General features: G+C 31.5%; 1 protein-coding gene and 1 pseudogene across 1 annotated transcript; one reads left to right on the plus strand and one right to left on the minus strand.

The window, feature by feature from the left end:
- Positions 1–17,937: 17,937 nt before the first annotated feature.
- Positions 17,938–19,083, plus strand: LOC124912612 (annotated as a pseudogene).
- A 348-nt stretch (positions 19,084–19,431) lies between these two features.
- LOC124912617 (60S ribosomal protein L23-like) lies at positions 19,432–20,261 on the minus strand. The gene is made up of 3 exons (XM_047453260.1): positions 20,009–20,261; positions 19,571–19,612; positions 19,432–19,478 (listed from the first exon to the last, which is right to left on the minus strand). The coding sequence occupies exons 1-3, from the start codon at positions 20,259–20,261 to the stop codon at positions 19,432–19,434; spliced, it is 342 nt and encodes a 113-aa protein (XP_047309216.1).
- Positions 20,262–27,681: the final 7,420 nt, after the last annotated feature.

The raw sequence follows: 27,681 nt of genomic DNA on the forward strand, positions 1-27,681 counted from the left end.
GGCATCCTAAACTAAAAAAAAAAATTATACTACCAATTAAGTTTCAAACCTAAGACCATGATTAATATTATATTAATAATTAGATTAAATTACTATTATTAATTATAATATAAAAAATTATTATATATTTTTAATATAACATAAAATATAATAAACTAAATAATAAAAATAATAAAATTTTATTATTTTCATCATTACTGGTACTGATTGTATCTATCTTACTATGTGTATTCATGCGGATGTGTGAAATGAAATGGTTTATTTACCAAACTATATTATTATTAGTTGATTTTCAAAAGTTTGTATTCACTGGCAGAGTTTTTTAAAATAGTTTAATCATTCTCTTCTTAAATTTATGAGATTTTACTCTTTAGAGTTTGAATTTTTTTTTATCTTAAATTATGGATATCTAACCAGTTACTCGTCATAATTTTTCGTTTTAATTCAAAATGTTTTTAATGGAAATTGAACCTGTAAAATTTTAATATCTTAGTTCAACTCTTTATACATAATGAGTTTTACAAGTTGAATCTATACTTAGGTCTATTTACTCTCTTCTCTAAATAGTGCAAAATTCATTTTTATTTTATAATTAAATTATAGAAAATTATATATATATATATATATATATATATATATATATATATATATATATATATATATATATATATATATTCAATAAGCACAACAAAAAAGTAACATATATTTAATGCATTAATCGGGTGGAGTGGGTGGAGTTTCAAATATATATTATATAATACAAAATAAAACATAATATTATTTACAAAACTTATAAATTATCATCAGCTATGTAATCCCAATAATTAAAAGTTTTATTGAGGTGTTCATTGTTATTGTGTGCAGATTTTAAATTCTGGGTAAACGGGTTAGAGTTTTAAAACGGGTTAGAGTATAAATACATTTTTTTTTAGTATTTTTCTCATAACACAGTAAGATTAAGAGAGAGTGAACAGATCTAGGGTTTTTTTATTTCCTTCTTGTTCTTTCGCTGATCCAGAGAGAAAGATTGGGGGAATTGTTGATTGTGAAGTATTTCAATCATTACTAGTGTATTCACTCTTTTCATTTGAGATTAGGGCATGTAAGTTTTTACTATTGACATTTATTTGATTTAGTGAAACTTATCTCTCCCGTGGACGTAGGTCGATTTTGACCGAACCACGTATATTGTGTTGTCATTTATTTTGTGATATTTCAATTCTTGATAAATTTGTTGTTCATCATCGACGATTTGGAAACTGATTTGTTACAGGTTTCATTTCTAAGAAGATCCGTACTTTTGTTGTTGCAAAACCCAACAGTGGTATCAGAGCAGTATTGATTGGTTATCTAGTTTTCAAACAGGTGGTAAGCCTTCCACTCGATCCAAACAGCCATCTGCTTCTGTTATGTCAACGGGGGCAAAGAGATCAAAGACTGTGAACGAATCGTAGGCCAGTTCCTCCAGTCTGAAAAGCTCCACGAAGAAAGATTCTGAATCAGTCGATTCAAGAATCAGGCAAGGTCCAGATGTACTTGCTGCCATTCCCATGCCATCTATGTCTTCGCCGGCGACCATCTTGAGAAAGCCTTCGAGATCCAATGTCTCAAAGGAAAAGAAGACGAAGGCGCCTTGCGCGTCTAAATCATTGAAGGTAACCTCCTCTAAACCTTTGGCCGATGTACCTAAGTTTAATGTTCCTGTAGTGGAACAAGATGAATCTGTTTTTTCTCCCATAAGAGAATCTGCTGAAGGGCCCGCTGTTGAGTCAGCTGGTCCAAATGATGAAAATACTAACAGGACTAAGTCTCCTAGTGTTCAACCCGATCATGTAGCCACAGGTGCTACAGAAAGTGCTCAACCAGAACAAGGTGTTGTTCTTACCCTTATTGCTGATAAATCTGCTGAAAAAGATTCTTTAGTAGCCGGGAAGGTTACCCGTGTAGAGCTCCCTACTGAGATGTGTAAGAAACCCCAATCGGCATACGAGTTGATGCGTTCCGTAATGATGTCGAGTGGAATTGTTTTTAGTGAACCCAGACCTGCTCCAAGACCCGTCGAGGTTGTTGGAAAAGGTAAAGATATTGCAACTCCAGTTTTTGAAGAAGTATCGAAGGCAACAGGCATTGTTGACCTTGTATTAGATCAAATCAAAGCCATTGCGGCTGAAAAGTTGGAAGTTTTCGAATCATGGTCCCTGAAAAGATTGTCTGCCAAGTATAATGAATCCCTGTCAAATTCTGCAATAACCCGAGAATGGAAGAAACGTGTAACCAATGAGAAGAAAGTTCTCAAGTGGGCTAAAACTTCAGAGGTGGCTGAAGCTCTGAAGAGAAAAGACCTTGTTGAAGCATGCTTATGTGGAAGAGCGTTATTCCCAATTCTTGAAGCCAGAAAGGCTAATTTTAATCCCGCTGAAAGAGGCTCTGAAGTGGAAGTAAAAGTGTTGAAGAGACTGGATGATATCATGGATAATTACATCTCGGTAGTTACCTGATACGTTCACAGCGCTAATTGATCTGGAGCAAATCCTTTCGATGATGATGAACCGATGGATATTGTTGATGTTAATGATGATATGAATGAGCTAGATGCTACTATTTTGATTGATTTTGGGAATCTTTTTGCTGAAGAAGGACGTATTCTGGATCAGCCCATTCAAGAGAATCCTCAATTTGAAGAAGAATAAGTGTTTATTCAAGAGCCCGAACAAGCTCTTCTAACGAATGAGGAAGAAGTTGTTGTTAGGAGTCTGCTCAAGCTCCAAATGATGAAAATGTTGTGATATCCCCTGTTGTGAGAACAGAGGAAGCTCAAGAGAAGGTGGCTGAAGTGAATCAGCCAGAGATTATCAAATCTGAGGGGGAACCCTCCAAAGACAAAGATGCTGAAAGAAAGAGTTCCTCATCTGAGGAGGAACAGGACCAATATGCAAGCTATGCCAAGCCCCTTCTATTCCCCGACATCATTGCGGGATGTGTTCATGAAAATGTCAACAATCCTCTTCACTACTCTAATGATCTTTATAAAAGATTTCAGAGAGCTGAAAGGGAAATATTAGAAGAGGAGCAGAATGAAACTGCTAAGGTAGTTGCTAAGGTAGCTGAGAAAGATCAACCGGAGCAATCGATGCAGATTCATACCCATTTCGAACCCATTCAGAGTATGGCAGCAGACTCTCAAGAAGATTCATCCAATGAAGAATCGTCTACTGAGGGTATCAAGCTTTTAAAGTCTATGACTTATGTGCTCTCTTCTCTTTAGAAGAACGTGGTCTCTATGGGTTCAAAAATGATAAAAGCTTTGAACACTCAAAAAGAAGAGAGGAAGGATTTTGCTGAGGTTATCAAAGTTCTTACTGAATTGGATAATACTCTGAAGAAGAACACGTATGAGACTCACGTCTCAAATTTAAACTTCTCCAAGTTTGTAAAGAATCTCTTCAGTCGTCAATCTGAAATGTTGGACATTGAAAGGCACATCAATAATGATCGACATAGGGAGACTTTGGATGAAATCAGCTTGATGAAGAACCATATGGTGCAAATCCAAGGATGTTTAAGAAGAAATGATGGTGAACGACTGGAATTCGCTGACTCTATTGCAAGAAAGTTTCAAGCAAAAGAGAACGCGAAAGCAGATGTTGAAAAAGATCAACCCCGTATCACCCAAGGTGAGTCAAGCAGAAGAAGTGACGGTGTGTCAACCGGCACTAGATCTACACGAGAACCAAGCATCGATGACAATCCTAGGCCAACTAAGAGAGGCGGAGGTCAAAGCGGTAGTGATCGTGGAGGCAGAAGTAGTGGTGGTGGTCGTAGTAGGCTATCTGGTGTTGATCAAAGAGGTCGTGCCAGTGGTGATGATCGTGGTGGTAGATCAAGTGAAAACGGTCGTGGTGGTCGCAGTTTCCTCCTTTTCTCAACATGTTAACCGGCCAAGACATGAGCCCAACCGATCCTCGAGTAAAAAGGGAAGAACAATAATTTCTTTTCTTCTACTCTGTTTAAGTCTTTCAAACAATGTTTCTTTGATAATATTCTGAATATTGGTTTTTGGAAGTTTGATGTAAGTGAACAGGGGTTTGTTTATTTATGTGATGAATGCGTATTTTGGTATATATATATATACAGGTTTTCAATTTCTTCATCAAAAAGGGGGAAATTGTTGGGTTAAATTATTTTGACTAAGTGTTGAAATAATTTAACCATTGGAATTTTGATGATGAAATGATTTATGCGTTTTGATGCAGGTGTATCGAAATCATATTTCATAAGACTTGGCTCTAATGAGGCTCATTAGACCAATTTTGGCATTAGATGCACAGAATTAGATGTGCAGTCTAACTCAGCGGAGTTAGACGTGCAGTCTAACTCAGAGGAGTTAGACGTGTAGTCTAATGAATGCAAAGAATTAGACGTGTAGTCTAACTCGTGGAGTTAGACGTGTAGTCTAATAGATCTCGGAATTATACGTGCAGTCTAACTCAGCGGAGTTAGACGTACAGTCTAATATATTTGGAATTAGACGTGCAGTTTAACTCGGCAGAGTTAGACGTGCAGTCTATTAGAATGTGAAAGTTAGACGTAAGTTTAACTCCTTCAGACAAGTCTGAGGTAGAACCGGAATTAGACGTGCAGTCTAATGATTTGAAACAAGTAGACGTGTAGTCTAATTGGTGAAAGTTAGACGTAAGTATAATTCCTTCATATTAGTCTGAAGTGATTGTAATTAGACGTAAGTCTAATTCCATTAGACCAGGCGGTCTAATGGACTCTGTTATTAGACGGGGATGTTTGATTTCATTAGACGAGGTCGTCTAACTGAAATACGTCTAATGCTAAGCTTAAGCAGTATGCTTGAAGCTAGCACCCACCTACCGACGTGCTATAGTTGTACCCTACTCCTGCTCCACTTTCTAGTGAAGATTAGTACAACAGCTATATGCAACCAACCAACAAATACCACTTAAGAGAATTTTCCTCATATTACTTGTTTTGCAGGTACATCTCTGATGGAATATTCGGCGCACTACCAGTGGTGTATGGCCATGATCCTTGTGCTCAGAACCTTCTGTGTACAATGGAGGCTTTCCAATGGAAGAGTGCCACGTATCATTCTAAAAGATTCGACCGTTAGCCTCAGCCTAGTATTTATCAAATCTCCAGGACAACGGACAATCTTCCTTACGAACTGCCAGATTTTACAAAGAGTTCATCTTCAATCCTGCTTGCTATTTCAGAGAGTGAAATCAAGCCTTTACTGTGAAGCTGTTTTCCTGGTTGTACTGTGTGTGAATCAAGAGAGAGCTAGAATCAAAAACACCTTTAGCTGAGTGATATTTTTCATCTTGTAAATTGAACAGAGTGTGTTTTGTTCAATAGTGAGCTAAGTGTGAGTAAACTGTATTTGATTCTAATCATATTATAGTGAATCCTTCCGGTGGTTGGAAGAAGGGGTGACGTAGGAGAGTTTCTCCGAACATCCATAAACAAATTGATGTGTTCTTTCATTTCTGTCATCTTTTCATTCTTCATCTTGAGCTTCAAACTCAAGTAAACAATTCTGCCTTGAATCTGCTTCAAGTGTTTACAAAAGTTTGCGTAGAATAGAAAGTGAATTAAATCCTTAACAAGATTTCTTTCAACCCGTTTTTCATAAGCCTTCATCAATAGCCAGACCCCCGTCTCTATCGATAAAGTCGATCCTATTAATGTTAGACCTGAGAGTACAAAAGAAGCTGATTAGAAAAAGATAGATAGAAAGGCGCGTAGCATTATTCGTTCATGAGTTGGTATAAATGTTGTGCACCATGTTGAGAACGAGACTACGACGTATGGTGTGTGGAGCAAACTTGAAGCACTCTACGCTGGGAGGTCAGTAAGGAATAAAGCAATACTGGTACGAAGGCTGGTGAATCGGAAGTACATTGATAATAAATCAATTGCTGAGCACTTGAATGAATTTTAGAAAATTTGAATCAGGTGAGTAATATGTAGATAAACTTTGATGATGAGGTGCAATCACTTTTAGTCCTTGGATCTTTTCCTACAAGTTGGGAGACACTTATTATTACTCTCAACAACTCAACACCAAATGGTAAAGTCAGCATGGCATTTGTCACAAGTTCCTTACTTGATGAGGAAAATTGAAAGGGGGATAAACCCTTTAAGTATGATATGTTGGTGACTGGTAGAGGAAGATCAAAGGATAATAGAAGTGGTACGAGTATGGGCAAGTCTAGAAGCAAGTCTAGAGCTTTAAAGAAAGACGGTGCTTGTCATTTGTTAGGATTGGTGTCGACTATAATTAACAACCTTCAACATTCAATTTGATATTAATCCTATGAGGGATTAAGATCTGTTTCTATTCTTCACAAATCTTCGAAAGCTCTTGAACAAGTTCAAGTGCGGAACAACAAGCTAGATTTGAAGCATCAGATAAATGAATACAAGCAACAAAAAGTAAAGAACACAGAGAGTTTTGTGGATGTTCGGAGATAAAACTCATACACCACCCCTTATTCCTCAATAGGAAGGAAATTCACTAGAAGATTTTGATTTATACAACAACTACACAAACCCAATCATAAAACACACAGACTTAACAACCGCATGCTTCTGAACTTCTAGCTAACTCTCTGTTGAACAGAACAACCTCTGTTTAACTTATAACACTAAAATTTACACAGAAAGAACAATAGATGAATTACACAGTAGTCTCAAGGAGAGTGAGTATTGCTCTTAGTGGTTCTAAATTCGTACAGAGCGTTCAGCAAGTGAGAATTCAAGAAGTGAGAGATTAATAGATAGAGTTGGCGTAAGCAAGAATGATAGAGAGATTCGTCTGTTGTCCTTGGATAGCTATTTTTACTTGAAGTACACCAACGGTCGAATTTTCTAATAAGACACTTTTCCTCAAACTATTGGACGGTCGCCAATAGTACGAGATAGTACATCAAAGATATTATCGTTGGGATCGTGGCCGTACCGGACTGATAGTGCGCCGAATATTCTCTGATATCTTGTTATCCTGGAAAGGTACAACGAGGGAAATTTTAATGATAATAACGTACGTGACAGTTATTCATTCGTTGTTTGAGCTGACTTGTCAAACTGTTGAAAACGAGAACTGCAGATGAGTTGAGTAGATAATCAGACGCTTCTTTAGACGTCTGATAAAGTCGGACAACGTCTGACTACGTTCTTCTTTAGACCACGTCTAATAAAATTAGACGACGTCTGCTCACGCATTACTTCAGGCCACGTCTGCTCGCTCATTACTTCAGACCACGTCTGATGTAATTAGACGACATCTACTCGCGCATTACTTCAAACGTCTGATGTAATTAGATGACGTCATATTTTTTAAGTATCAAAGGTATAATACCGATACCGTACCAAAAATAAGGTTTACCGAAATTAAGTTAAAGTAAATGTATGAATTTTTTGTATACCGAAATTAAGGTATATCGAAAAAAGGTATACCGAAATCAAGGTAAGGTAAAGTTATGCATTTTTTGCATACCTAAATTTTAGGTAAGGTATAAGGTATGGATAAAATATTAAGGTATATCGTACCGACCCACCTCAAAATTAGACGACGTCTACTCGCGCATTACTTCATACCACGTCTGATGTAATTAAGCGACGTCTACTCGCGCAATACTTCAGACCACGTCTGATGTAATTAGACGACGTCTGCTCGCGCATTACTTCAGACCACGTCTGATATAATTAGACGACGTCTACTCGCGTATTACTTCAGACCATGTTTGATGTAATTAGAGGACGTCTACTCGCGCATTACATCAGACCATGTATGATGTAATTACACAACGTCTGCTCACACATTACTTCAGACCACGTTTGATGTAATTAGAAGACGTTTGCTCGTGCATTACTTCAGACTACGTCTGATGTAATTAGACGACGTCTACTCGCGCATTACTTCAGACCATGTCTGATGTAATTAGACGACGTTTTCTCGTGCATTACTTCAAACCAAGTTTAATGTAATTAGACGATGTCTGCTCGCGCATTACTTAAGACCACGTCTAATGAAGTTAGACGACGTCTGAATAGTCATACTTCTGTACATATGTACCTACACAAAGGTAAATTACCCAACTTAGTTTTATTCATATCACATCATCAAAACTATGTTGTACATATTCTCTTAAATTAATTAATTATTTATTTCTTAATGAATTTTCTCTTTTCTTTATTTAACTTAATCTAACACCATTATTATGGAAAAATGGGTCATTGGAAAAACGAGTGCTAGAAATTTAAAAATGATAAAGCAAAGGGTACGGTGAATCCCTGAGAAAAGAAATAATAGCGTGTAGATATATCTGCTTATGCTTCAGATTGTGAACTGACGTATGCTTCTAATTGTCAAGACTCATGTCTTAGCACATCTTCAAATGAAATAGCATGAATTGTTGACACAGGTTCCTAATTCCATATTAGTCCACACAAAGGTTACTTCCAGTCCTACAAAGTTGGTGATTATGGTGAGGTTCGCATGGGTAACAGTGGTGTGTCCAAGATAGTTGGTCTTGGTGATGTTAGAATCAAGACAAACATGGGCTATTTCCCGACATTGAGAGATGTAAGACATTTTCCTGATTTGAGAATGAGTTTGATTTCAATAGGTAAGATCAATGATGGAGGCTACCATAATGTTTTAGTGGTGGAGCATGGAAGCTAAGCAAGGGTTCATTGGTTGTTACACGAGGTAAGAAATGTTGTTCCTTATACAAGACAAATTTGAAAATTGTCTATGATGCAGCATATTATGTTGTGATGGAGTCATCCTCTGAGTTGTAACAAGAGACTAGGTCACATTAGTGAAAAGGGGCTGAATGTTTTGATCAAGATGAATGAGTTGCCGAATCTCAAGGATTCTCATCTTGAAAATTATGAGCATTGCTTGAAGGGTAAGAAGAACAGAGTCTCCTTTAGTAAGTCGAAAGTGGAATTGAAAAAGAATGTCCTGGAACTTGTCCATACAAATGTTTGTGGTCCTATGAAGATTAAATCCATAAGTGGTGTTTCTTATTTTGTAACCTTCATAGATGATGCATCTAGGAAGGTTTGGGCCTATGCTATAAAGTTCAATGATGAGTTTTCAGCAAGGTTTGAGGTTTTTCACAAGCTGGTTGAAAAGGAGACAGGAAGAAAACTAATGAGGGTGCAGTCAGATAATGGGGGAGAGTGCATAGGCTCATTTGATAATTATTGTTGAGAGTAGGGTATTTGACATGAACATACTGTGCCCAAGACTCCACAACAAAATGGAGTGGTAGAGAGGATGAACAGAACAATGTTAGAATGGGTGATGAGTATGTGCTCCCATGCCAAGTTGGTTAAGCATTTCTGGGATGAAGCCATGAGCACTGTAGTGTGTGTGATCAACCGTTCTCCCTTCAAGCCATTGAATAATAATGTGCAGAAAGCGTCTGGTCATGTAAAGATGTTAATTATGACTAAATAACTATATTATTTTGTCATCTACCTATTAATTATTTAAACCTATAATTCAACATACTTAAATCTTTATGATTATAACACACATTAATAACATTATGATAACTAGCTAAGTTTCCGTACATTTGTACTATTAAAAATAAAATAACAATTTTATTTTCGTCAATCCAGCAACATATTCCTTAATACCCAACTATCTCTTCTTTACCCAGTTTTATCAACTCAATTCGGTCGACCAACAATCTTATTTTCACCCACTTACAAACTCAATTTCGTTAGTCAACATATTATATATTACTCAACCATCTCTTCTTTACCGAAATTTATCAACTCATTTTGGTCAACCAACAATCTTATTTTCATCCACTTATAAACTCACTCTATATTACTCAATCATCTTCTCTTTACCGAGCTTTATCAATTAATTTCTGACAAACAATAATATTATTTTACCCACTTATCAACTCATTATCAACTCACACCCGTCAACTGACCAACCTATTCTATAATCATTATTTATAATTATTACAAATTTACACCGGTGAGATTCGTACCCTCGATATTTATTATGGAGAATGAACATTTAACTATTACACCATAGAAGATTATTGATTTATTTTTATAAATTTATGTATGAATATATAATTGATATGACTAACAATTATATGTATATAATAAATTATATAAACAGATTAAAAATATTATTAGTTTAATTATTTAAAATGTTGAGATTATATTATTAGAAATTTCACGTCCATCAATTTTAAAGTTAATTTTAAAATATAAAATGGAATTAGTCTAATTAGTTAAATTGTTAAGCTTATATTGTGAGGTTTCAAGTTCAAAACTTGTGTATAGTACTTTTTTTCATTTGTCAAGTTTATGGGTGGGCGGGTCTTGGTCGACCTAAATATTCATTTACTCTCACATATATATTCAAATTAATCACAACTCTCCACCGTAAAATCCAAAAACTTAAAAAAAATTATTATTATTATTATTATTATTATTATTATTATTATTATTATTATTATTATTATTATTATTATATAGGATGTGATGGGCTAACTATATCAAACCTTGTGTAAGGGGAACTATTTATAATTTAGATTCTTCAAAATATATAAAAGTTCTAGGACGCTTGTTGGGTTGGAATTATTTTATTAATTATAAATCAATAACATTATCCAATTCTCTCTCATTTATTATCCCACTCAATTAATTAATTAAAATATTAAATTAATTTTTATTTTAAATTATTCTTTATTATTTATTATTATATACTTGTCGATCAAAATTTTAAATTATTATTTATTATTATATAATTGTCAGGTCATAGGATAAGCCTAACAAGTCAACGAATATGGAAACTCATTTAATAAAAAATGAGTTTATTTAGTTAAATTTATTGATTATTTTAACATAAAATATAATTTAGGATAGAAAAAATAGAATATTATATATTAAGTTTTTTTTATCAAATGTATTATAATCTTAAAACTTATTAACCATCATTTAAATAATCCGGAACCGAAGGTTAGTTTCTGTCTCATAACCTTTAAGAAACTTAACCATTAACATTTTAATTTAGTCAAATTCTAGTGTGCGTAATTATTTGCTATTTCTACTTTCTAATTTCTAATTCTGAGTTAAAATTGATTTCATCTTGTATTTTGAGTTTTGTTTAGATTTTAAAAAGAAATCTCTCTCATATTTCTGTTATTTTAATTATTAAAATTATATAATTTATCAATAAAAACATTATTATTTTATTTTTATTAAACTTTAATTTTAAATAAAAAATATTTTAATAATTTATGTTAAATAAATCTCAAAATAACATATTTTTTTTAATAAAAGTATTTTTTTTTTTTTTGAAGAAAAATGATTGGAGAAAAAATTTGAAAAAGAAAATAATATTGTATAAAGTGATTTATTATAGAAAAAATAAAATAATTTATCTATTTATTCTTTTTCAAATAAATTAATAAGATAAAACCTGCGAATTTTGGAAGTCAAAATGACCTTTCCAAATAAAAATGCATTGGTCTGCACTTGAAAAACAAATAATTAGATTCAAGATCTTATGCAAAATTCATTAAACAACAGTCAATTCATGATTTGATAGTTACAACTTGGTTCATTTAGAAATAATGGAATAATAGAATCTTTGATAATAAAATTGCGTGTACTTTAAAACTATAACAAAAAAATAAAGAAAATAAATCACGATTGAAATCTAGTTAATCAAGTTTAAAAAGAGAAAAAACAAATATGGTTATTTAATTCCCCAATTGTTCATCAAAATTAATAAAGATAATATAGTCATGGTAAATTCTTATTTATAAAACAGAGATATAACGAAGAATTAAATTTTTTATTTTATTTTAAAATCATTTAAACGTTATTATATATTATATATAGCATTATTATGTATATTATAAAATATATATATATATATATAAATAATATTAAATATAAGTTTATATAAAATTAATGAAAAATAATAATATATATAATTAGGAAAGAAAAATTAGTAAAATAAAATAAAAATTAATTAAAAAGATAAATTAATAATTATGATACGAGAGATAAATTAGTAATTATGAATAGATAATTATGACAAAAAAAGAAAAATTATTATAAAATATAATAAGCCTATGTGAACTGTGGTGAGAGCGTGAATGTCACCTTACATTTTATTTATTAAGCATCATTAGTTATATATAGATATCATACCCTTGCATTTGTATATGAATCATATTTACCAAATTAAAGATTGAATCACTAACCTGCTTCATCAATCGTCCGGAGTAGAAATGTGTGGGAACATTTATTGCCCTAACTTGGTTCATAATGCTAGGATAGTGTAAAAAAATTCATTTAAAGACTGCACTTGAGTTTGAAGAACAACTTTATTCTAAACTAGTTGAACTTGGTTGAAATCTAACACTTTAATTCTCTCTTGTTGTTCTACATACTCTACCTTACATCTATCAACTTCTTCGTTTTGTAGTGTATTCACTTTCTAATAATTTATAATTTGCAAAGCACTTACAGTTTCTTTGAGTGTATTTAAATTTGGTAGACTTAGAACAATGAATTGATAATGAAAATCAGTTAGAGTAATACAACTAAACATACCTTGAATTTTTCCCACCAAATGTTCTTAATGTCTTTGCAAATTTGATTCTTGTTCAAGTATGCCCCCTCCAATAACTCGTAATTATCCTATGTATCTTTTAAAATATCCGGATATAAGCTGCAAAAAAATACAAAGGTTAAAAATGAAGTCATTTTATATTTCTAAATCACAATATACACATAACTTAAATGAATAAACTTACTTCTCTCCAACAATTTCTATGTAGGTCTCCAACAATTTCTATGCAGGGTGAACCCGAAAGAAAGCGGTGTTATTTTTGGGTTCTTGATATATCTTTTTTTAACCCGAACGTGATTTATTAATATTATATTAAATTTGAATTCTAATTGGTCCGGAACAGGAGAACACCAAATTCGGTAGTAGAATAACCGAACAGCTAAAATCATACCAAAATGTGAAATTGACAAAATTATTTTTATTATATTTTAAAATATATTTAAATAATTATATTAAGTTTTAAAGTAATTTAAAAATGTATTTAAAAATTATTTATTATTATAAAATATATATTGAGACACTATAAATAATAATTAATGTTATTTTTTAATCAAACATAATAATTATATATATATATATATATATATATATATATATATATATATATATTAATTAAAAATTACTGAAATAAAAAAATGTTTGATAAAATAATTATAAAAATTAAAAAAACAAAATTAATAAAATATTTAAATAAAAAACAAAATTAAAAAAACTATTTAACTAAATATATTAAATTTTAAATTATTGAAAAATGTATTTTAGACTTATTTATTATTATAAACAAACATTAAGACTGTAAAATAATTTTTTTATTATCATATATTTTTTTATTTAATTACTTTTATATATATATATATATATATATTAATTTTAAATATTTTTTTTAATATTTGTACAATTATTTATTATAATAATTTATTATTATAAAAAATAAGACCATGTGTATACTTGAAAAGAATAATTTTTATTACTACATAATTTTTAATTATTTATATATATACATATTAATTTAATTTTTTTATATTTGTTTAATTATTTATTATAATAATTAATTATATTCAATTTATTTATTTTTGATAAATATTAATTCTATTATTAAATAATCAAAATTATTATAGATATATAAAATATAAAATTAATAAATTAATTAGTTAGTTGATTTTTTTTATATTTTTATTTTTTCAAATAATTATATAATAATGAGTAATAATAGATCCGAATATAACTTTATATATATATTATGGTAGGCTTAAAAAATAATAAAATATTTTTAATTAAAACGAGTAAATAAATATAAATTTTGTCATATTTTTTAATAATTAAATTAAAATTATATTGAATTAAATTAAAAAAAATTAAAAAATTAAAAGATAAAATCATATTTTTAACATAATATTTTTTTTTTATCTTTCTCTTAGCATGCTGATTAAAACTAATGTTGCCTTTCTCATATGGATTCAAAATATGGAAATATCTCTGATTTTGTTAATGATTCTAAAAACATATGGATTGACCCATCTATCATTTTTCCTCAAACATTCATCATGTTCTCAATAACATTCAAATTAATTATAACATTCTCTTTTTCACTAGTAACTTCTTCTCTTCTGCAACTTAAGAAATGTAATCACACTATATATTATATCTTTTCAATATTTTATGAACTTATTTTGAAATTTTAAATTACAAGACCTCAAATTGATGATACAATTTTTATTTGGAAAGAATCAAACTCAGGACTTATGACAGCCAAATCAGTATCTCGATTCGGAGCAAAATCAAGTTTAATTCAATTAATTATGTTCAATTCAAAATCATTATCAAAACTCAAGATGCATAACAAATTAAAAAGGAAAAAGTTTGTGAATATATATATATATATATATATATATATATATATATATATAAAAGATCATTTAAATATACGTATTATAAAAAATAGATTAATTTAGCCTTTATTAATAAATCATATTTAATTTTTATTTTTTAATTTATATATTTATTAATTAAATATTAATATATATTTTTTTTATTAATCAATCAATTCTTTATTTTATCTTTTTAATAAATTTTTTATTATTTTTGTATGAGTATTTATTAATAATTATTTTAATTTTATTTTATATATACAGGGACAGATCAATGAATTTGTATTGGGGTGGGCTTAAATTTTATGTATCAAAAGAAGACGTTATATTGTAGATGGTCAAAGAGTAGCAAAAAAATCATGTTTTATTGCGAAGTTCCGTCTTCACATTTTCGTTATTAAAAATGTTTGTTTCCTAGTAGTAAAAGTTATAACGTTAAAATTAAATAAATATTTTATTAAATAGTTATAGTGAAAATTATAAGAAAAATAGAAAACAAATTGAAATGAGAAAGCTCATTTTATATTTACCTCATCACTTGAGGGACTTGTTTGTTTATTTTGTTAGTACTTATAATGAGAAAGCTCTCAAAGAGAGGGTGTGGATTTTATATTCTTTTAACACCTAAACTCTCTACTATTTTTCTAATCTCTCCAAAAATTTTCTATTCTCTCAACACCTAAATTCTAAAATTCTCTACTATTTTTATAATCTCTCGAAAATATAATATTCAAAGCTCTCAATTATTCTCCATTTCTATTAATTACATAATTTAAGAAAATGGATATTAGGAAAGAGAATTAAAAAAAAATAATAATATTCTATCTCTTTATATATTAAATAAAAATAATTAAATAATAAAGAATTAGTAATATATTAAATTAATAAAATAAAATTATGTCTAAAAAAATTTCAAATAAAATGGAAAATTAATATATATATATATATATATATATATATTCTATATGAAATGGAAAATTAATATATATATATATATATATAAAAATAAATAGGGTATATATATTCTATATGGTATAGCATTATAAAGGAACATAGTTTTAAAATACGCGGTAAACCGTTTCGACCGCTAACCGGTTAGATGAACGGTCCGGTTTTTAACTATAATATCGTTACCTTAAGAACCGGTCAAAATCCGGTCGGACCGGACGGTTCGACTGAATATCCAAACCGGAATTTTCCGGTTCGAAAGGTTATCTTCTACCTGCTGATGCATTTCTCTTTCTCCACTCTATGATTGTGGGTGCTCCAGTCCGTTCCAAACAAACAGGGCAACCATCCTCCCCAAGACTACGATCGTACCAGTTCTGGTCCGATTAGTTCCAAACATGGCGGCAAGTGAGAACTCCGATCAAATATTAAAAATGGATTCGGCGGTATGTGACAGTTCCAAACAAATATCAAAGATAGCTAGTGAGAGAGAAAATGTAAGATCTATAGAAAAATATACAAAATTATAAATATTAATAATAAATAAATTTAAAATAAAATATATTAAATTATGTTGTCAGTTGTCCTTTCCCCATTGTCAATCAAATCTATAATTAATATTCATAACTTTTTTTTTTCTTTCTCATCCTTATCATATTTCTTTTTTCTCATAATCATTAATGTCTTAATATAATAAAAAATAGAAAATGGTCGTTGATCAGACCGATAGAACCGCTCAAACCGGTATTCGTTTAAGAATCCGAAACATAAACCGGAACGGTTTTCAAAAGCTTGGAAAGAATAAGAAGCAGGATGTTTGAATTTTTTTAATTATATATATACATTAAAAAAAATTAAAGGGTGGGTTGAAGCCCACCTCAACACTACATACGTCCCTCTCTCTCTATATATATTCTTAATAACAGAATATAAATTTATCTTTTCAATAATAAAATTCCTTAGACACAAAAATAAATAAATTATTAATTAAAAATTAAATAATAATAGTAACTTATTCATCCAATAATAAAAGAGTAATAATCAAATATTATATAAAATAATATTTTTTATTACTATAAGTCATAAAACAAAAATTAAATAAAAAAATTATTAATTTAATTTTTATTCAAATTAAATTAAATAAGAAAGAAAGAAATCTTTCACAAAACTACGAACAAAATTCATAAATAAGTTGTTAAAATTTCTTTAATGAAAATTTAAAAATTAAGAGAAATAAAAAACTGATAAAAAAAGATGAAATAAAAGAAAATGAAACTAATATAAAAATAATGAAATAAATTTACGAATGAAATAAATTTAAATGTTTTAATTAATGAAGAAGAGAAAAATATATAAATATTTAATTAATAAATTAAAAATTAAAAAATTAAAAATTAAATATGATTTACTAATAAAGACTAAATGAGTCTATTTTTTTTGTATAGTACGATATAATAAATAATTTTATATTAGTATATACGTATAAATGAGTTAATTGCACAAGTACATATGTCTAAATAAGTTTTTTTCATTTAAATTTTTTTAAAATTTTTTTTTATCGAAAACTTCTCACGTTACAACAAAATTTGGACTGTCACTACAATGAATGCGAATAATCAACATCACATAGATTCTTGCACAACCCATTTTTCAAAACTAACTAGTTTGGCTCACCAAAGTTCCTTATCTTATAAAATTTTGAATTCTCAACTTGGGCCACACCCAATGAGTTATTTAAAAAATATATATTATTTCCCCAAAAATGTCAAATTTACAAAATTTTTGTCTTTTTTGCTTGAATTTTGCATATATCAAAAGCATTGATTATCAAATTGGATTTTAGTATTCATAAATAACAATAATAAAAAACATTAATCTTTCTATCATATTCCCTTTTTAATCATTGGTTGAAACAAATAAATATTTATCAATGGTTAAATTTATAAATGTTGGAGAAGGTAAGAAGACACTTGAATGAAAACTTTCTTAGCCAATGAACGGTGAAATTTGATTAAATGGCCCTCATAAGAGGTCTAATTCCAAAAAAGGCCCCCGGTTGATAAAGTTGGCAAAAAGGGCCTTTTTGCCTTGTGAAAAGTCTGTAATACCCTCGCGCGCCTATTTTTCCGCTCAATTACGAGAAATGTATTTCTCGCATTTGGTATTTCTCGTATTTGGCTCAATTACGAGAAATGTATTTCTCGCATTTGGTATTTCTCGCATTTGGCTCAATTACGAGAAATGTATTTCTCGCATTTGGTATTTCTCGTATTTGGTATTTCTCGCATTTGGTATTTCTCGCATTTGGTATATCTGAGTATATATTGAGATTTGGACATTTGTAAAATATATGAAAACGGCTAAGGTTTCGAATCGATCTACAATAAACTACGAAAGAACAATCTCCAATGGAGGACGCTATCGCGATGCATTCATCTTTGGATATCAGATTAACACACATACATGACGACGATTCAAGACAAGAACGCCTTATCATCGGAGGCTCCACTTGCCCCATCATCGTCGAACGCAAAGTTCGCTCCGACCTTGACACCACACTTCCAAAGCCTTGTATGTATTCTCTAGCTAGATCTTGTTCTTTCAAATTATCAGATCTTTGAGATTGTGTCTTTTTTCATCAAATATGCAGACTTGGCTAGAGGGTCGACTGCTCCTGATATTGACCATCCACAAGGAACAATAGAGCACCCTCAATATGGCATGAGTGTCCTCCAACAACATGATTCCTTATTTGATCAAGATGACAATGGAATAGTCATCTTTCGGCGCCAGGACTTGCGTTGTCTAACAATGACAATAGACTCAATTACGAGAAATGTATTTCTCGCCTTTGGTAAATATTCTCCAACCACGAACCCTAAATTTAGGTTTCTCATATAAATACTCTAAAATTTAGATTTTCAAATGAAATTTTCAATTTTGAAATATGGGTTCTTTAGATTTTGATGATATTGTTTGAGATGCAGATTTGCGTCAACTGGGTTTCAATATTATTGTATCTCTTGTAATGTCTATGTTTTTTATAAACGGAGCTATGAGTTATCCTTCTCTTCCTTTGAGTATTTTCTGCTTTTAAATCAACCAATCTTGTGAAATTGTATCCATTTATAACATATTTTTTGATGCATGAAGAGATGGATACCTTCTTCATTCTTTCCTATATACATAGCCAACATCCATAAAAACAAACATGGAAGTGATTCTGGAACTTATGATACAGAAGGAAGGTACATGCCAGTGAACTTTGAGAACATGTTTAGCAAGTATGTACTCACTATACCTGATAGGCTCACTTTTGGGGAGATGTGGGCGATGACTGAAGCAAATCGAGTAGCATTGGACTTCTTTGGATGGTATGTATGAATTATGAACTAGAAAGAAGAGATTTTTGTTTTCCTTTGGTATTATTTTAATATTGAAATCGCTAAACAGGTTTGCGGCTAAGGTGGAGTGGATAATGTTGTATGTTCTAGCTCGGGATAGTGAAGAAATGTTGTCTAAAGAGGCAGTAAGGTGTTTTGATGGGAGTTTGTTTTATTACATTGCAAAGATGCAGATGAGTGAAGGGAAGATGTACTAAGAAGAAGATGAAGAACTTCTTAGTCTTGTTTGGTGATAATAATAATGATAATAAAGTGTACTACCAGACAAGAAGAAACAAAGTTTTTTCTGCATTGTGTTTCAATATATTATATGTTGCAGTAATATATCTTGTTACCACCAATATCTCAAATCTTAAAAAGGAATGATCCAACTTGTAATGAGCAAAGCATATGCATAAAACCAAAACCAAATCAATAAAAATCACAAAAATTGAAAGGGTATATGATTCTAATCTCAGTTGTGAATCAAAAAACAAAATTGACAAGTTTTTAAAAGCAAAATAGTCCCCCGGCTTTATCAGACAATAGCATTGGCAGCACTTGCAATTCTGGGTCATAAATCAGCACATTCCTTCCCAATTGGACCAGTAATGGCAGAACCTGGTTTTTTTACTATTAAACAAATAATTGTGAGTGAATGAATGAGGCCTAAAGATGATATAGTAATTTAACACATTTTGAGACATTTTTACCTTTAATTTCTCCCTTAGGATTCACTATCACGCCAGCATTATCTGCATAGTAACAACATATTTATCAACCAAGATATTTACATATTACAATCAACAAATTTCATATAAAAAAAAACCGAGAAGTAGGTAAGACTTAGAACGCAAATAAGTGAGTATAGTGTTTCTAAATACATCATTCATCATACCATAAACTCTATTCATTATCCCTAATACTATTTCTTTAATATTAGTGGGTATATACAATACCCAAACACCCTTGAAAACCAATACTAAAGAAAAACTATTTCTAAATCCTCAGCATAACAAATAAGAGATTGTATCAATTAGATCGTGAAAAGAGTGTGTTTTTGTCTAACTGTTCTAGTAAAGTATAACAAAAAATTGGTTAAACAAGTAACAAGTTATAACACAAAACAAAATCAGAATCTACTAAATCACCTTCAAAATACATGAACACTCCATCCTTTCGGCGCCAGGGCTTGCGTTGTCTAACAATGACAGTAGGCATGACCTTCTTTCTCAAATCAGGTTTCCCTTTCTTCACCGTCGCCATAACCATATCTCCCACACAAGCAGACGACAATCGATTCAAACGACCCTTGATCCCCTTCACTGATATGATGTAGAGATTCTTCGCGTCGGTATTGTCGGCATAGTTGACCGTAGCCGCCACAGGAAGACCCAGTGACATGCGGAACTTGTTTCCCGCCGATCCTTCGCGACCTGAAATGTGTTGTTTTTCAATATTGAATTACTATCAAGTATCAAGCATGTAGTTAACAGAGAATTGTATAGAAGATGAAAAAACTAACCTCGCTTCAACATTTTGGCAGCTTCAGAATACAAGGACAATGTGAAATTAGGGTTTTAGAGTATTTATATGAGAACCCTAAATTTATGATTCGTGGCCAGATAATACTTATCAAATGCGAGAAATACCAAATGCGAGAAATACATTTCTCGTAATTGAGCCAAATGAGAGAAATATCAAATGCGAGAAATACATTTCTCGTAATTGAGCCAAATGCAAGAAATACCAAATACGAGAAATACATTTCTCGTAATTGAGCGGTAAAACAGGCGCGCAAGGGTATTACAGACTTTTCACAGGGCAAAAAGGCATTTTTTGCCAACTTTATCAACCGTGGACCTTTTTTGGAATTAGACCTCTTATGAGGGTCATTTCATCAAATTTCTCAATAAACGTGGATTAGCTATTATAACCTCAATATTAAAATCCCACGATTTTGCATCTCTCCTTTATAAAAGAAACATTTATATCATTTATGTAAATATCAATTTTCTTTTCTTTTTCTTTTTTCCTTATTATTTTTCTTTTATTTAGTTTTATTTGAATTTATTAATACAATTTAATTATTTAATTTATCAATTAAAATATAATTATTTTACTTTTATAAAATTTTAAATATATATTAGAATTAATCAATCAATTCACAAAACCCGACTATCCATATATTAAGATTATCTCCATCTCACCTCTAAAATAGCAAATATGAGTTTTTCCACTCCCATCCATCTAATTCAAAATCCAAAATCCCTTTATCATCATTCTCTTTCTTCTAAATGCAAATTTGGTATTTGTTTGGTTCAAATACTCTATTTTTTAAAAATATAAATTGGTATTCTAATTATTAATATAAATTAATATTTTATATTAACTTTTTTTTATATGTTTAATTTTTTCTTTTATTCTATATTTTATTATTATTTTTCACTTGTCATAAATTTATAATAATACAAAATAATAATAAAAAATTAAAAAATAACAAATAACAAAACAATTTTCCTAATATAAAACACAAAAATTAAAAACAATAATTTGTTACAAGAAATTAAAAAATCACATTCAAATTATTAAATAATATTCAAAAATAAAAATAATATTTCTCACAATAATAAAAAATACATGATAAATAATTTATGTTTATTTAATATGTTTAATTTTTTTATATTTATAAATTATTAATCTATATCATAATTTTTTTTTAAAATTTAAATTTTAAAATCAATAAATATATATTAATATTGAAAAAGTTAATGTAATATGAATTATTGTTTAATTTGAGATTTAATATATTTATATTTTAAGTTTGAAACTAAGTTATTAGATTTACGATCAATTAAACAATATTTTAAAAAAAAAATCAAACAAGTTCTAAATAAAATTTGACAGGACAAAAATCAATAATTTCATATTAAAATCAAATTTATAGATCTGTTTCTAGATCTGAGAGAAAAGAGAAAGATTTAGGGTTAGAGGAGGCTCAGATCTACTTAGAGATAGAGAAAGAAAATTGTTTTCCCAACCATGGCTGCAACAGATCTAAGATTTGTTGCCTCGCCAAGACACGGGTTACCTCTTCTTCTTCTCTCTTCAAAACCCAATTGAACTACAGATAATCATCTTCACTGCCTCAATTCAATACTAAGTTCAGGGTTAATAGGAAATCCGCCAAGTACGATTCATACCAGCATCACTACTAGATCTATCCAATTTATTCTTCATATAAATGAAATGGAAAGAACAGTTGAACATGCAGCACCAATCATACATAAAGAAGAAGAAGGAAAAAAAGTTTGATATCCAGCTAGTAGCAATAAGGTGGAGGAGACAGGAGATTACAGATGAAATCAAACAAGATGTGTGTTTGAAAGATAGAAACGCACGCAACCGGAGAGTTGTTGACTATGGAAGAGGAGATATCTGATAAATCATCGGCTCCGGTACCGGAAAAAGTCTCCGGAAGAAGGAGAGGCAACTACTCTCAAGAATCTTCCGATCCCCTTCTATAATGCCTCATTCATGAGTTCCCAACAACTCAAATACTCCAACACACTATCCACATAATTTATATCACTAACACATTTACAATTTTGCCCTGGTTAGCAATTGATGTTTTTTTGAAAATAAAATGTAAATTTATTTTCTTAATATTAAGAATCTTCTTTCCAAATTTCTGAAGAGTATGTTGTTAATAAAGTACTAAATTTAAAATTAGAAGTATTAGTAAAAAAAATATTTTAAAATGAAATAAAGGTTATTAAACTAATTTAATTTATTGATTTAGTTATTTGACTAATTAGAGGATGATTCAAAAATTGGGGGAAATTTGATTAAATAACCTCAAAGATGAGGTTATTTGATCTGGTGGTGATTTAATAATTAAATTGCGCTTGTGGTCTTTTTATTTTATTTTTTTTACGAAATTGCTCTTGTAGCGAAACGCTAAGGGACTTAGCGTTTCGCGAAGTGAAAATGTGTAAAATGTCCAGATTACCCTTACTATTTAATATAACCTCTCTCTTTTTTTCATTTCTTTTCTTCTCCTTCTCTCTCTCTTCCCGCTCTTCTCCTCCTTCTCTCTAAACTCCGGCGGCGATCTCGTCGGCGATCTCGGCGGCGACGGGTCAAAATCCACTATGAGCTCCACGACGAGCACGAGTACTGTTCCAATTGGTACATTTATTTTAAGCATGTTTATTGATGTGTTATTTAGGGTTTGCTTCCCGTTTCGCTAAGTGTCTAGCGATTCGCGAAGGCCTTACCGTTTCGCTAGGTGCCTAACGATTCGCGAAGGCCTTCCCGTTTCGCTAAGAGCCTAGCGATTCACGAAGTATTAATTATCCGTTTCTAAATCAAATCATGTTTTTTTATTGCAGCTGAAGTTTTCGTTTTCTATAATGGAGAGTGGAAACTTGATGCTGATGGAATACTGTATTTTGATGCATCTTCAATCAAAACATTTAATTTACCCTAAAGTACTCGTTATGCTGAATTACTTGATATACATTACGATAGACTTAATGTGCATAAATCTACATACGATTTAGTGCTCCAAGTCAAGTATGATATTCCGAATATCAGAAATCCAAAACCTGTTTTTATTGATAATGATGAGGATTTGAACACATATTTATCACGCTTGATTTGGGGTCGAACCGTGTCACCATTGTGTGAATCTATAGTAAAGAAGTCAACATTTACTAAAAAAAAGATACCACTACTTACATACCCAACTCAAGAAAGTATACTACCACCACAACTTACTCAAAAAATTGTACCACCCGTTGTACCCTTAGAATTCTTTGTTGAAAGTCAAAATGAAGCCGGAGAAAACTCTTTGCCTCAGATCCCACTTACTCAGGACTTGCATGTTAATACTGGTGAAAAGGCATCAGTACCTATACAACCAAGTGCAAGAAGATCATCAATTGGTACACCAACTAGTGCAAGAAAGGCATCAATGGGTACACCATCTAGTGCAAGAAGATCATCAATGGGTACACCATCTAGTGCAAGAAGATCTTCAAGGGTACACCATCGACAGACCCGACAGACACATCACAGCCAGACCCCTCATTTGCGATGGCATTAACTAGTGAAACCGTATTGGAAGTCGGTTCGTTGTTTGAAAATAAAAAAGAACTCCAACTTGCTCTATATAAATATGCGATGACCAACTTCAACCGTATTGGAAATATTTCATGAGACTTGGCTCTAATGAGGCTCATTAGATATATTTTTGGCATTAGATGCACGTAATTAGACATGAAGTCTAACTCAGCGGAGTTAGACGTGCAGTCTAATGAATTCCCTAATTAGACGTGCAGTCTAACTCGTGGAGTTAGACGTGCAGTCTAATAGATATCGAAATTAGACGTGTTGTCTAACTCGTGGAGTTAGACGTGCAGTCTAATAGAACTTGAAAGTTAGACGTAAGTCTAACTACTGCAGATAAGTCTGAGGTAGAACCAGAATTAGACGTGCACTCTAACTCAGTGGAGTTAGACCTGCAGTCTAATGGTTTGTAACAATTAGACGTGTAGTCTAATTGTTGAAAGTTAGACGTAAGTCTAACTCCTTCATATTAGTCTGAAGTGATTGTAATTAGACGTAAGTCTAATCCCATTAGACCACGCGGTCTAATGGATTATGCTCTTAGACGGGGATGTTTGATTTCATTAGACGAGGTCGTCTAACTGAAATACGTCTAATGCTAAGCTTAAGCAGTATGCTTAAAGCTAGCACCCGCCTACCCACGTGCTATAGCTGTACTCTACTCCTGCTCCACTTTCTAGAGAAGATCAGTACGATAGCTATATGCAACCAACCAACGAATGCCACGTAAGAGAATTTCCCTCATATTAATTGTTTTGCGGGTACATCTCTGATGGAATATTCGGCGCACTACTAGTGGTGTACGGCCACGATCCTTGTGCTTAGAACCTGCTGTGTACAATGGAGGCTTTCCAATAGAAGAGTGCCACGTATAATTCTAAAGATTTGACTGTTGGTCTTTGCCCAGTATTTATCAAATCCTAAGGACAACAAATGAATAACCAGATTTTACAGAAAGCCTTAACGAATCTACAATCTTGCTTGCTGATATTTTCAGAGAGAGAAATCAAGCTTTTGAATATTCATACTGTGAAGCTGCTTTCCTAATTGTACTGTGTGTGAATCAAAAGAGAGAGAGCTAGAATCAAAAACACTGTTAGCTGAGTGATATTCTTCATCTTGTAAATTGAACAGAGTGTGTTCTGTTCAATAGTGAGCTAAGTGTGCGTAAAATGTATTTGATTCGAACCATTTTAAAGTGAATCATTCCGGTAGTTGGAAGAAGGGGTGACATAGGAGAGTTTCTCCGAACATCCATAAACAAACTTCTGTGTTCTTTCATTTCTTTCATCTTTTCATCTTTCATCTTGAGCTTCAAACCCAAGTAAACAATTCCGCATTGAATCTGTTTTCAAGTGTTTACAAGAGTTTGCGTAGAATAGAGCAAATTAAATCCCTAACAGGATTTCTTTCAAACCGTTTTTCATAAGCCTTCATCAATAGCCAGACCTCCGTCTTTACGGATAAAGCCGATCCTATCAATTGGTATCAGAGCCTTATTTCTATTCTCAAGCATCAAGAACCTGAAGCATGTCTATCATCAATGAAATTCCTATTCTGTCAAGGGACAACTGTGAATATTGGATGATGAGAATGCAAGCTCACTTGGCTGCTCTTGATTGTGATATGTGGAGCGTCATTACTGATGGCCCCATAAAGATTTTGAAGCAAAGAAGTGAGTGAACTACTGAAGATAAGATGACCAACAACCTGGATAATGTTGCTAGGAATATCATGTATCAGTCGATCAACATGAACGTGATCTATGAAATCAAGTCCTGTTCCTCAGCTAAAGAGATATGGGATAAGTTTAATCAGATCTACGGTAGAGGTAGTCAAGCAAAGAAGGACCAAAAAGCGTTCATGTGTAGTGAAAACAAATCTAGATGGGCCGATAGCGATTTAGAGGAGTCTCCTGCTGAAAAAGAGAATGAAGGCGTTACATGTTTGATGGCAGATGACCAATCCAAGGTAAATGATATCTCAGCACCAGAATTTACAAACGAGGAGTTAACTAATGCACTCAATGAAATGGCCATTGAGTACAAGAAGTTAACTACTCTTTTTACGAAATGAAAGTGAAATATGAATCCACTGTTCTTTCCTCCAACAAAGAATCTGAATCAAACGTTTTTGACGAAAACATAGCAGAGATCTCATCTAAGAATGAGATGCTCAAAGAACAGATTCAAACTCTTTCATCTGAAAACAAGAGATTAAACTATGTAGTCAGTGCATGGACAAGGTCCGAAGATGCTATCAAACATCAGATTAGTATGTTAAAACCTGCTGGATCTAGATCCAAATTGGGAATTGATAGCAATGACCCTAACCTATCATGCAAAAAGTCAAACTCAGCAACTGACAAGTTTAAGCTTATAAGCTTTGTCAAAGGCAGTATGACTGACATTGAATCTAATCCTATTCATGAAGAAGTAGCTTTTAAAAATGAAATAATTTATGTTCCGCCGAATGTTAGCTGGCTTAAGAATAAGCTAGAAGCAGCTAACAAGTCTGGCAATCTAAAACCTGACTCTAAGTCAAGCAGTTTTAAAAGAAACTCTTCTTCAAAAGCTAAAGGACTAGTGGCTAACAGGAAGTCATCTACTAAGTCAAAATGTTATGCATTAATCACAGCACAAAATGGGAAATCCATCAGAATAACTCAAATATGGATTCCTAAGGGACTAATTGACCGAGGACCCAATTGAAAGTGGGTACCAAAAGATTGTAAATACTTATTTATGTAGGTACAAATAAACGAAGGGATGGAGGAATCTGTATGGTATCTTGATAGCGGATGTTCCAGGCATATGAGAGGAAACAGACGACTTCTTAATGATATATCAGATTGCTCTAGACCTAAGATTACCTTTGGTGACAACAAAAAGGGTAAGACAATGGGTAAGGGTAAGATTATCCATGGTAATCTAACTATTAATGACATGCAACTTGTTGACAATCTGTGCTATAACTTGATCATCATTAGTCAGTTATGTGATAATGGCTTGTCAGTTGATTTTCAAACTCACTCATGTCTAGTTAAGGACCAAGATGGAAATACTCTGTTAACTGGTAGTAGAGTAGGAAACTCATACAAAATGAATTGGCAAAAAGAGTTATCTGATCCTATGTGCATGATTGCCAAGAATGACCAGAAATGGTTATGGCATAAACGTTTGAACCATTTAAATTTCAAAACCATCAACAACATTTGCTCAAAGAATTTAGTTATCACAATCCAGTCGTTGCCTAGAACTTTTACATATGGATCTTTTTGGTCCAATTCCTGTAAAAAGTGTAGGAGGAATGAGATTTACCCTAATTGTTATTGATGATTTTTCTCGATTTACATGGGTTGCATATTTATCATCAAAAGATAAAACTGCTGAAAACTTGATTAGAATATTTAAAGGAATTCAGAATCAGAAATCCTTGAATATTGCATGCATTAGAAGTGATCAGGGAACTAAGTTCACCAACAGATACCTATCATCCTATCTCGAGGAGACTGGAATTAGACACGAGTTGTCTAGCGCCAGAACTCCACAGTAAAACGGCATTGCTGAGAGAAGAGTAAGAACTCTGAAGGACGCAGCGAGATCTATGCTAGCTGAATCAGACGTACCTCAGAGGTTTTGGGCATAAGCCATAAGTACTGCTTGCTATACACAAAATCGGTCAATAATTA

Source organism: Impatiens glandulifera, chromosome 8, assembly GCF_907164915.1.
Source record: "Impatiens glandulifera chromosome 8, dImpGla2.1, whole genome shotgun sequence".
NCBI classification, from domain to species: domain Eukaryota; kingdom Viridiplantae; phylum Streptophyta; class Magnoliopsida; order Ericales; family Balsaminaceae; genus Impatiens; species Impatiens glandulifera.